The sequence below is a fragment of the Elephantulus edwardii genome, unplaced genomic scaffold, assembly GCF_000299155.1.
Source record: "Elephantulus edwardii isolate Elephantulus edwardi_28Jun2011 unplaced genomic scaffold, EleEdw1.0 scaffold00079, whole genome shotgun sequence".
NCBI classification, from domain to species: Eukaryota; Metazoa; Chordata; class Mammalia; order Macroscelidea; family Macroscelididae; genus Elephantulus; species Elephantulus edwardii.
In genome coordinates this window covers 10,819,068-10,831,545 of record NW_006399829.1, presented here as the reverse complement: position 1 = coordinate 10,831,545, position 12,478 = coordinate 10,819,068, and the positions used below count along the sequence as shown (strand labels likewise).

At 37.5% G+C, this 12,478-nt stretch overlaps 1 protein-coding gene across 1 annotated transcript in view; it reads left to right on the top strand.

Moving 5' to 3' along the window:
• Positions 1-12,478, top strand: part of SKIV2L2 (superkiller viralicidic activity 2-like 2 (S. cerevisiae)) — a 120,128-nt gene that overhangs the window by 71,542 nt on the left and 36,108 nt on the right. The window contains exons 21-23 of the mRNA XM_006889591.1: positions 4,018-4,146; positions 7,345-7,455; positions 10,397-10,585. Coding sequence (XP_006889653.1) covers positions 4,018-4,146; positions 7,345-7,455; positions 10,397-10,585 — 429 coding nt within the window. The remainder of the gene's footprint in view (positions 1-4,017; positions 4,147-7,344; positions 7,456-10,396; positions 10,586-12,478) is intronic.

Genomic DNA, 12,478 nt, shown 5'->3' with positions numbered 1-12,478 from the left:
TCCACTCTCTCTCCTACATGAATTTTCTTTAATCCTGTAGAAGGTAAAGTTAACTTGAAAGGGTAACATTTTTTTTAAAGGCTTCTCTCACAGCTGTTAAAGTCTACTCTCTATGTAATAAAAACTAAGGCTGTCAGTGCTAAATATTATTGTTTCATCCAAATTACACAATTCATGATGTTCTTTGCAATTGCTTTTGCTTATTTGCTACTGCCGTAGTGTTTTCTGTGTGTTAAATGAATATATAACTGGGTAACTGAACTCTGGAACAGAAGACATTGCTTTTGTTTCTAACCATTTGGATTTGCCACTAAATGTGAATGCAGTGTTTCACATCTTAAATTATTACACCTTCCACACAGGAAGTGTGCTTTCTAGCAATGTATCTGCCTGAAGAAAAAATTTAGCAGTTGTTTAGAATATCTCAAAGAGTTTTAGACATAAAACATGCATGTTGTGTAGTGGTTATTATGTGTTGTCAAGTATAACTCGTAGTGTCCCACTGAACAACAGATCTGAACCCTCTCCTATCCTGTGCCATTCTCATTATCTCTGGCATACCCAAGCCTTTTTCTTCCGTGTGTCAGTCCATCTTGTTGCAAGTCTTCCTCCTTTTTTGCTCACCCTCCAACTTTCCAAATGTAATGTCCCTTTACAAGGAATAGCCTCTCTTAGTAACATGCCCAAAGTATATGAGAAGAAATTTTATCATCTTTGCCTCCAATAAGCACTCTGGTTCCCCCTTTTCCAAGATAGATGTTTCTTCTCTTGGCAGGCCACAAGGTACTTGGTACTTTTCTCCAACACCCCAGCTAAAAGACACCAGTTCTTCTGTCATCTTTATTCATTGTGTAGCTCTCAGTTGCATAGCATATTACTGAAAAGACCATGACCCGAATTGGGCACACCTTACTAACCTAATGAAATTGCTCCTTCGTACTCTTGAGAGGTCCCTGACAGCAGCAGACTTTTCCTTTGCAATATGTCTTTTGATTTCCTGACTGCTGGTGCGAAGGGTGTTGATTATGGATCCAACTAAGATGTAGTCATTGACTGTTTCTCTCTTTTTCATCTTTCATGATATTGCCTGCTTTCCTGGTGGTGAGACTTTTTTGTCGTCTTGATGTTGAGATGTAATCCAAATTGAAGGTGGTAGTCTTTGAATCTTCTGCACTGAGTTTTTCAGTGGTAAAATGTCTTGTGTTCTCTGTGGGGTACAAAAGCTCAGGTTTTGACTTAACTAAAACGTGCACAGCCACCAGCTGTCAGTAGTGGGAATTTCTGTCTTGCTCAGGTTTCAGTGTTTCTTTCATGCTAAGATTAGAAAGAAGGGACTGACTTTTGAAATTGTTAAGTAGAATGAGAAGCAGGAGCCGCAGGTCTCCTCACGTTGCTTCTTCCAGCTTAAAACCATAGCCTTATGAGAAGGACAGAGTTGAATATGGGCCCCAATATTGTCAGCAGCACTGAGCTCAAGAATGTTGTTGTTATGTGCCATCAAGTCTTTTGTGACTCATAGCAACCCTATGTACAAGAGCTCTAAATGCTGTTCTATCCTGTGCCAAACTAGCCATCTCAAACGCGCTTATTCCCACCACTCCAGTCACAGAATCAATCCATCTCATCAAAGGTCTTCCTATCCTTCGCCGCCCATCCATTCTGCCAAACATGATGACCCTCTCCAAGGACCAGTCCGTCCTTGCAACATGCCCAGAGTATGTCAGACAAAGTTTCAGAATCCTTGACTCCAAGGAGCATTCCGGCTTCACCTTCTCCAGGACAAACCTTTTTGTTCTCCTAGCAGACCATGGTATATTCAACACTCTTATCCAGCACCACAGCTCAAAGGCATCAATTCTCTTTCTATCATCCCTATTCACTGTCCAACTCTCTGATGCATAGCACGTAATTGCGAAGACTGTAGCCCAGATCAGGTGCACCTTAGTCTCCAGCCTGATGCCATTGCTCTTCAGTATTCTTGAGAGGTCCCTCACAGCTGACTTTCCCAGTGAAATTCGTCTCTTGATTTCCTGGCTGCTGTTACCAAGAGTGTTGACTGTGGAGCCAAGCAAACTAAAACTGTTAACTATCTCAATCTCTTCCCCATCCATACTGATGCTGCCAATTGGCTCAGTGGTGAGATTCTTTGTTTTCTTTTTGTTGAGCTTCAGTCCATATAGGAGGCTAAAGTCCTTGGCCTTCTGCAGCAAGCATTTCAGGTCCTCCTCAGTTTCAGCAAGCAGGGTTGTGTCATCTGCATAATGCAGGCTATTGATGACTCTTCCACCAATCCTGATGCCACATTCCTCCTCGTATAGCCCAGCGTCTCGGATGATCTGTTCTGCATACAGATTGAAAAGGTATGGAGACAGAATACATCCCTGACAGACCCCCTTTTTGGTTTTGAACCATGTAGTGTCTCCTTGCTCTGTTCTGACGAGTGCCTCTTGCTCCAAGTATAGGTTTCGCATTAGCACAGTCAAATGTTCTGGGATTCCCATTCTTCTCAGAGTCAGCCACAGCTTGTTGTGATCCACACAGTCAAAAGCCTTTGCATAGTTAGTGAGGCACAGATAGACATTCTTCTGGTCTTCTTTGCTTTCTGCCAAGATCCATCTAACATTAGCTATAATATCCCTAGTACCATCGCAAGCGACTCGGCGGCACATAACAAAAACACAACAACCACGATCTCTTCTAAATCCAGCCTGTACATCTGGCAGTTCTCTGTTGACATATTGTTCCAAACGTTTTTGGATAATTTTCACCAGAATCTTGCTTGCATGTGATATTAATGATATTATTTGATAATTTCTGCACTCTGTTGGATCACCTTTCTTAGAATGGGAACAAATATCGATCTTTTCCAGTCAGTGGGCCACCTGGCTCTTCTCCAGATTTCTTGGCACAACTCTTTTTCCGGCAACACCCTGAAGCATTGCCGGAGCTCAAGAATACTAAGTAAAAAAAAAAAAATTTTACTTATCCAGAAACTTAGCAAAGCAACAGGAAGTTCAGAGATGTATAATAATGTGGTGTTACTACTCCAGGCAACATAGCCCTTCACCTGGGAGCTGTGGGAGAGGGAGGTTTTGGCTGTTCCAAATTAAAAGAGTTATGTATTGGTGAGGTTAAAGGAGAGAGAGGAAGAGGTCTTTGTTTCAGACACCATAAACTGTTCTATTCTTACCAAATCTTAATAGATTTTCTTCAGTAGACCCTCCTTTACTTGTTTTATACTTTTATAGTTCCAGAGAATTAAGTTTGTGTAGAATTTTCTCCATAGTCACTGGTCCTCATAACAATGCATACTGATACGAGAGAAAACAATGTAGTTTAAATGTTTATAGAAATCTTACTGTAATATAATTTTGTAGATAAATAGGAGAAACACATGTCTTTGAATAATGTTTAAAGTTCTTTTTCTACTTTAATCCATAGTCTGTATATCAGTGCTAATTGATGAGAGTTCTTTATTTCTAATGGTGTAATTTTTTCTAACAAGCTGCTTTTCATAGGCCATTTTCTTTGAAAAAAGGAAGTATACTTTTATGATTTTGGGATGTATTTTCGGAATACCAACCCAAAGATTTTTCTTTTGTGTGACCAGTAAAGATTGTCAAAGGCAGAGGGAGAATAGAGATTATTTTGAGGCATTTTAATAAAGTTCAGTTGGAACCATTTTGGTTTGGTGTTTTGGTTTTCTAATTTTTATGAATTCTTTTTTTAAGGCTTTTTTTCCTTCTTTCTTGTGTGCTATCGAGTCAGATCTGTCTGGCACAGTTGGAGATTGCCCATCCTTCTCAATAAGAGCATCTGGTGGATTCAAACCACACATCTCTGGATTGCAGTGCAGCTTCTTGCTACTAGTTTACCAGAGCTCTCTTGGAGTCATTTTGTATTGGGAGTTCCTTTACATTCTAGAGAATATAAAAATTTTTAATATGGTACATAAGACATTGAAAATGTTGGGTTAGTTTTTAAAAATTAATTAACTTTATTTTGTGTTACGCCTAGCCTAATTCTGGGGAACTTGATCCTTTGTATGTTGTGGAGGTACTTCTACGCTGCAGCAAAGAGAGCTTGAAGAACTCGGCTACCGAGGCTGCAAAGCCAGCTAAGCCTGATGAAAAGGGGGAGATGCAGGTTTGAATTTTAAATTTTACTTTTCTATTTCATACATTTAAAAAAACCTATTTACAGTCACGGTTTTGTCAAAAAAAGAATACTTGTATTATATATAAATTGGAAGTTTTCAAGGTATTTTGTTGTATACTAAGAACAGTTGTTGCGTTGTAACCTTCAGAAATACATTCACCTCTTGAGATGAAAATGTGACTATAAAGAGTTAGTTCTTTGGCTACGTTTTTTGAGGTCAGAACAGTGTAATGTAGACCCTAAACCTAAACATTTCTGAGTAAGAAAAAAAACCCAGAATGTATATAAGGAGAAAACAGGTGCCAATGAAGCCACAAAACTACTGAAAAGGATGTTCCTACCCTAAGTACCATGCCCTGGATGTGAACTTCTAGTCTCCTGAGCTGTGGAAAGAATAAAAAACCTCTGAACTTCTGTTCTTTGAAGCCCCTTGGTTGTAACTGGGATAAAAGTCATATAAAATGAAACTAGATTGACACAATATCATTACGTTGAACAATGTTTTCATTTACCCTTATCTAATTACAAAATGGTAAAAATAATTAGTGAAAGAAATTCAATAAAGATGTTTTGTTATTTTTATGTAATGAGGTTGAAGTGTCTACAATTTGGCGTAAAATTCTTGTTCCCAAATGAACCTTACAACTTACCACAACTTCTCAAGCATTCTCCCACACTCTTTAGTGGATATGATAATAAATTATAGCATTCTTTCATATGGAAGTATATAAAAAAATCCTTTTCTAGGAAAGTGCTTTGAGTAGCTATGAATATATTATATGACTATAGTGATGAAATACTTCAGTGAACATTTTAGATGACATCTGAACACATGTCCCAGTTCTGAAGTTGAGTATTAGGAAACATGGTAGTTGCTCCTGCACACCTTCATGCTGAGCAGCTTTACAGTGGTTACTAATCTTGATTTGGTTCATGTCATCAGACATCTAGGGAAGTCTTCATTAAATGTGAGCAAACTAGTTCTATTCCTATAACCTTTTTTGAAATACTGTTTTCTTTTAGCCAATACTGCTAAGGAAATGAAATCTATATTTAGATATGTATGTGTGTGTGTATGTATGTATTTATTTGTGTGCTTGCATACCCAAGACCTAGATCTGTGCTAGTTGAGAGTAAATGAAAATGAGAAGGCTCTGCAAAAGAAAGACTGACATTTGAGCACATTTACAGGAATATTAAAGTAGTTTTCCAGTAACACTTCATTTCTATTGGAGGACATAGTGCAAAGAAAGAGCATGAAAAAACCCTGTTTAAAAAGAACTCCCAAGTTGTGTTCTGTATGCATATACATAAACAGGAAGACTTCCCTAAGAAAAAGAGTATGCATGTCCTAGACACAGATCACTTTTATGGACATTTTAGAATAAAGTTTCAGTTCTTCGCTATATTTTTGTTTCTTGTGTGGATTTAGGCAGATATCCTTTACATGATCTGTTGAGTAAACTTGAGGTTTCCATAGCCACTTTATCTGCCTAGTGATTCTTAAATTGACCCAATTTTTGTGTATGTGCGACTCTTAAATTGACCTTTTTGCTTATGTGTCTTATTTGACCCCTTTTTACAGCTAGTTTATAACCATTAAAAGAGACTCAAATGTTGTCAGGAATTGAAGACTATAATTACACTCTAACGTGTAATTACATATATCTAGAGTCAGATATTGTTGTTAAGTGTTGTTGTTTACCTAGATATTTATGAAATTTAAAGCTAGCTATGGAAAGATATGGAATCAAACATTATAGAATATAACTATATACACTTAGGATATTTATCAACTGCTTGAAAATAGGAATATACACTCTAGTAATTTTGGCAGAGTGAGATTTGACAGATAAAAAGCTTGCCAGTTCTTTCTCAAGAGGTGCTTTTGAGTAGATGATGAACTCCAACCTATTGATTGGCTGCTAAGAGCACTTTAACTCATTGTACCAACAAGGGACTACGATAATAGAGTATAAACTCCCAAAAGCAAATTCAGTGCCATAGAGTTGGTTCCAGCTAATAATGATCCATCAGATTTCAGTTGTTAAGTGCTGTTGAATCACCTGCAACTCATAGTGACCTTATGTACAGCAGCTCTGAACCCTGTCCTTAGCCAGTCTCACTAATTCCTACACACCAACCCTCATTGCTCCAGTCACTGTATCAGTCCATCTCATCTGGGCTCTTCCTCTCCTACACTGTCCTTTCACCCTTCGAGCATGATGTCCTCCTCCAAGGATTGTTCTCTCCTGGCCACATCCCCAAAATAGTGTGAAACGGAGTTTCAAAATCTTAGCCTCCAAAGAGAGAACTTGGTTTCACTTTCTCTTAATAGGAGGACACCACCTCTCTTTTGTCTGTTGAGCAACTGGTTGATTCCAGCTGCTGGAGATTCAGCCTTTTGGTTCTCAGCACAACATATTACGGACTGTGTTGGCATAGTTCCTTGAAATCAACAAGTCTTTCAGTGCTTAAAGTTCTCTTTTGCATGCTGGGACATGCTGTCAGCACTTAACCACAAGTAGCGCCAGGAATATGAGTTTTTGACCTTCTCACCTATTTCCTTTGTTTGCATACAGGCCTGGATATGGGCAGGCTGTAGATTCCCAGGAATATGTTGGAACTTTCCAAAGCACTTTGTTATTTGCTATCAGCTTATCTGGAACTCTTTTGACAACCCCTGTGTAATAGATTAAGGTGTTACACTAGCCCCATGCCATCTTCATGATTGTTTTTATGTTGAGTTATGGCCATTGTGTCTGTCCTCTTTTTTGGAGAGCTTCCCTCTCCTTCAGTGTTCCACTCCGCTACTGCACCAACGACGTTGCCTTCAGTAATTGGTCTTTCCTGATGACATGGCCAAAGTTAGCAGGTTAAAATAATACACAGTAGTCTATGATTCATAGACAATTAGGATTTCCATTGATAGTTTTTGGTAGAATAGTATCAGGCCTCTCTTCTTGAGTCTTAGGCTAGAGACTCCTAAAACCTGTCTCCCACTTATTTGGAATCCTGGTGACTTAGCTTCTAGCATCGTGGCAGCATACAAGCATCCTCAGTACAGCATGTTGCCACACACTGTAAATACAGCTTCATTTTAAGAATTAAAATTACATTTAGAAGTCATAGACTTTGAAAGTATGTTTTTTTAAATTGTAATAGTATGTAACTTTTTGTTGGTAGGTTGTTCCGGTTTTGGTGCATCTTCTATCTGCTATCAGCAGTGTTAGGCTTTACATTCCCAAAGACCTTCGCCCAGTTGACAACAGGCAGAGTGTTTTAAAATCAATTCAGGTAAGTGTACTAATTATATAAACTAAGTTTAAATAAGGGGGTTTATAGAGAGTTAGCTTAAAGGCTTTTAAATAGGTTACTTTCCGAAATATGTAACATATTTATTTATAAACTAGTAGCAGTCCTTTTGTTAGTAAAAATAGTAGAAGCAGAGCACATATTGTTTTCTGTTTAAATCTGTAATGTAAATAAAGAACTATTTTCTCTATAAATGGTCAGTGTGTTTCATTTATTCACCGTGAATGAAAATATGTTTTAATAAAAGAAGATAAAAATCATTTGTCAGAACTTGTGTAACTACTTACTAATCTATTTGATAAATAATTTTCAGTAGTATTTTAAAAAAATTTTTTTCTCTTCTAGTTGAAAACAAAAGTACTTAAGGTTACTTAGCAAATATTTACTGTGCATTTACTGTTCAGGAAAAGCCGATACTAGAATCTTAGTAGAGGAAAAAAGATAGTTAAAACAAGATGCTTTCTTGTGTAGAGTAGCAATTTTTAAGCTGAGACCCTTAAGTGGGCTTTCTTAAATGAGTGATTACTTTGAAAGTTTTACACAACTTTCAAATGTATTTGGATGTTTAAAACAAATGTATAAAAAGATTAAAGACCATTGATCTGGTGATAAGAAGTATATCTTATGATTTCGTTAAAGTGAAAGCCTCGCAAAAATTATTTTCCCAATACTAGGTAAATGGGTTTAGATGTGTTGGAGTCAATGAGACTGGCTCAGGACTTGCAACCTTCAGAGCTTTTGTATATAGGGTCACTATGAGTCGCAGGCAACTTGATGGTACATAACAATAACAATTGCAAAAAATGATGGTACAGTATGAACAGAAATACATAATTACTATTACTGAATTGACATGATAGTTCCATTCCTCAGAAAAAAATTAATCTTTTGTGCTTTTGAATTACACTAGTGTTTTGTGGTGGGTTTTTTTTTTTTAAGAATTGTTTTACTTTACTAAATTTAAATTTCAGTTGAAATTCTTTTGCAATCTACAGGCAGGTTTAAGGACTTTTTTATTAGTATTTTAAAAGGCTGCTGTGTTATATCAGATGACAAGATATTTACGTTACATTAACTTTAGTAATGTCATTGAATTTCAGTTTTGCCACAGTATTTAAGCAGAGACACTGGACTTTACAGGCCCAGTGTCTTATTTACATTAGTCACTTCATACTGGGAGACCAGTGGAAGAGGAGCTGCTTCAACGTTCTTCTAGAAAGATTTCCTTTTTGATACATAAAGAAGTTGTCTTATTTTGTGAATCTTTGTTTATGTCCTCATATTCCTTCTGTATAAACTAAAAGTTGCCCAGGTTGGTCTATAAAAGTCTGTGATTTTTGTACTGAAACTGGCCACCTTTGAGTAGGACAGATTTTATCTGGAAGCTATCACGTAGATCCTCAACAAGGACAGAAACTTGCATTATTGGCATATTGAGAACACTGTTGTTCAAATGTCTTAACATTATTTTACTTTTAATCTGCTCTTCTCTTCCCACTCAACTGTCGGTAGTCTCTTCTACCTCTAAAGTCTAAGACCAAAAGATCATCCAGGAGGATACCAACTGTAGTTGGGAACTGAACTTGCATGCTCATTATAATCAATAGTTAAGTATGTTTTTTGAAAAGCAGTAAGGGCTACCTTTATCACTGCTGTTGAGTCAAGCTCTTAATAACCCTTCATTGTGTTTCTGAGCTTATACATGGGTACAGAAGGAGATTGCTTATCTTTCTGTCTAGGAACTGCTGGTAGACTTGAACCATAGCAGACAAGCAACACAGCCTTTGGGTTAGCACACACACTGGATAGACTGTGCTGCCAGAACCTCTTAATGATAGGGTACAGGACCCCTAAAAAAGTTTTATTTTTAAAAAAAAAATTTTTATTTTATTATTTTTGTGTGAGTGTACCGTCAAATCAGATCTGATTGGTACAGGAGGAGATTGTCCCTCCTTCCCCAGCAGAGCATCTGGTGGATCCAAACCGTGCGCCTCTGGGATTGTAGTTGCAACTTCTTACCACTAGGCCACCAGAGCTCCCCAAAAGTTTTATCTTTTGACTCATTAGTGCCTTCCTCAGGAATATGTCCGAAGAATATAGTCTGAAAATTGGAAACAGTGCACATACAGGAATTACTTATTGCAACAGTTTTAATGACGAGAAAAAGTTACCTAAATATACAGTAATGGATTTAACAGTAAGTTGTGTCTCACAACAATTGAAATGTATAATGACCGAAACCTTTTGCCATCAAGTTGATTCCAGCTCTCAGCAGCAGCCCTATAGGACAAGCAAGCTAGAACTGCCCCATACAGTTTTCATGGGTTTACAGGGGCAGAGTGCCACATTTTTTATCTTCCAGCTGGAGGATTAGCAAAAGAGATGAAAACCTCAATGAAATGGGTTGACATGGTGACTGCAGCAGTGAACGTAAGTGTGTCAGAGATGATGAGGATTGCACCTAACAACAGTTGTGGAGCAGCTGGTGGATTGACACTTCTCATCTCTTAGTAGCATAACTCTACTAGATTGAATAATCATGATAATTTGTGTCATTAAATCATAGTTTGCTGCTGTTTATGTGTTCGGACTCACAGCGATCTTCGATTCAACAGACCAAAACACCACCAGTTTTGCATCAGTCATTGTTACACTTGAGTCAATTATTGGCAGCCTGTGCCAATTCATCTCATTGAGGATCTTTTTATCCATGGAGAGTGATTTAAAAAGCATTTTCAAGACAGATGCAACCTAAAAATGCCTTGAAATTTAAGTGGTAAAAAGAAAAGTACCTTGGCATTTATATTTTTAAGTCAGAAAAATGTTGATGTTGCTGTGTAAAGAGAAAAAGGAAATAGTGATTTGAGCTAGACTTGATCATTTTGTCTATAAGGTTAAAATGGAATGTTCTCTTTTATTTTAGGAAGTTCTGAAACGTTTTCCTGATGGTGTTCCTTTGTTGGACCCAATTGATGACATGGGTATTCAAGATCAAGGACTGAAAAAAGTCATCCAGAAAGTAGAGGCTTTTGAGCATCGAATGTATTCTCATCCACTTCACAATGATCCAAATTTGGAAACGGTGTATACACTTTGTGAAAAAAAAGCACAGGTATGATAAACTTAGTTTTTATTGCAGAATTCTATTTGACTAAATAAATGAGAATATTTTATTATAATTTTTTTATTAGTTTCTTCAGTTAAAATGGGAAATGTCCAGCTGTCTTTTTAAGCGCTCAACTCTGAGCTTTTTTTTTATTATTAAATTTTATTAGTTTTAATGAACATTTACAGAGAGTTTGGGTTTTCATTCATTCATTGTTGCACTGTTTTCTCCACCCTCATCCCCAGTTCGTTCTTCTTCCCCCCCCCATGTCTGTTTTAATTGTCCAATTGCCACAGTGCTTGTCAAAGCCAGTTCTGATTAATCTCCTTTGTCAGTGTGTCCCTTGCCATTCTCTATCACTCCTCCCTGAGAGAGACTTCACCCTGATTCATAAGGAAAAGAGGATGGCGTATTCTCTTAGCTACTTCCTGCTGAAAAGGGACGCTGTGGGTTTCAGGGTGAATGTCTTCTCTCACTACTCCAAAGGGCCCCCTTGGCAGTAGGAAACACATAGACTATTATGGATAAACTCTGAACTTTTTATGTAAGCTCTCAGTTCAACTTTTTTCTGTAATTCTGATGAAAATTTACAAAGTGTATTAGTTTTAATAATTACTTAATTTCTAGTTTGTTTTATAACATTAATTGTTCTTAAAATTTACTTTTTCAGTAAAGTTTTATATTTGCTATTTTGACTCATTTGTTGATACATAATTTCATAGCACAGGCTTCAGTCTTATTTTTTTGTAATTTTCCCCCCCTTTGTTGTGTACTGTTAGATGAGATCCAGCTGGCACAGAAGGAGATTGCCCCTCCTTTTCCAGCGGAGCATCTGATGGATTCCAACCGGGCTTCAGTCTTTAAATGGGTGCAGTTCAGTGGCTTACCTAGTTTCAGAACTTTGTTATTCCAAAAAGAAGTAGATGCATATTAGCAGACATTTCCCATTCTCATTTCCTCTTAGCTTCCCACAGCCACTAATCTACTTTTTGTCTCTGTAGATTTGCCTATGCTGGACATTTCATATAAATGGAATTATACAATACACAATTTCTTTCATTTAGCATGTTTTGAAAGTTCATTCTTATGGTAGCATAATTTGATACTTCATTGTTTTTTGACCACTTTCTATTACGTGAATGTACTATATTTTGGTTGCCTTGGATTTGGTTTAATGTTCCTCAATTTCAGCTTGAACTTGCATGAGTAGTTGGTGGTCTGTTCCACAATCAACTCTTGGCACCAGTAGCCAGGAAATTAAAAGGCGCATTGCTATGGGCAAAGTCTGCTGTTAGGGACCTCTCCAAAGTACTGAAGAGCAGTGGTGTCCCTCTGGTGACTAAGGTGCATTTGATACAGGCTATGGTCTTCACAATCCCTTGTTATGCATCAGAGAGAGTGACCAGAGGATAGAAGGAGAATTGATGCCTTTGAGCTGTCGTGCTGGAGAAGAATATTGAGAATACCATGGACTGCTAGGAAAACAAACAGATTCGTCCTAGAAAGGGTTAAACCGGGTGGCTCCTTGGAGGCAAGGATTCTGAGGCTCCATGTAACATACTTTGGACATATTGTGAGGAGAGACCGGTCCTTGGAGAAGGCCATCATCATGCTTGGGAGGGTGGAGGGACAGTGAAGGCAGGGAAGGCCCTCTAGGAGGTGGATTGATTCAGTGACTGGGATAATCAGGATGGTTGTGTCAGAGACTGTGATTGGCACAGACAGAGCAGAATTTAGGGCTGTTGTACATTGGGTCACTATGAGTCGCAAGCGACTCGACAGCACATAACAACAACAACTATATTTTCCTTTTTCATCACATAAAGGATATGTATTTTTTTCTACTTTGTAACTTTGATAAATAATATAAATGTAAATATTCATATAAATATTTGTAAG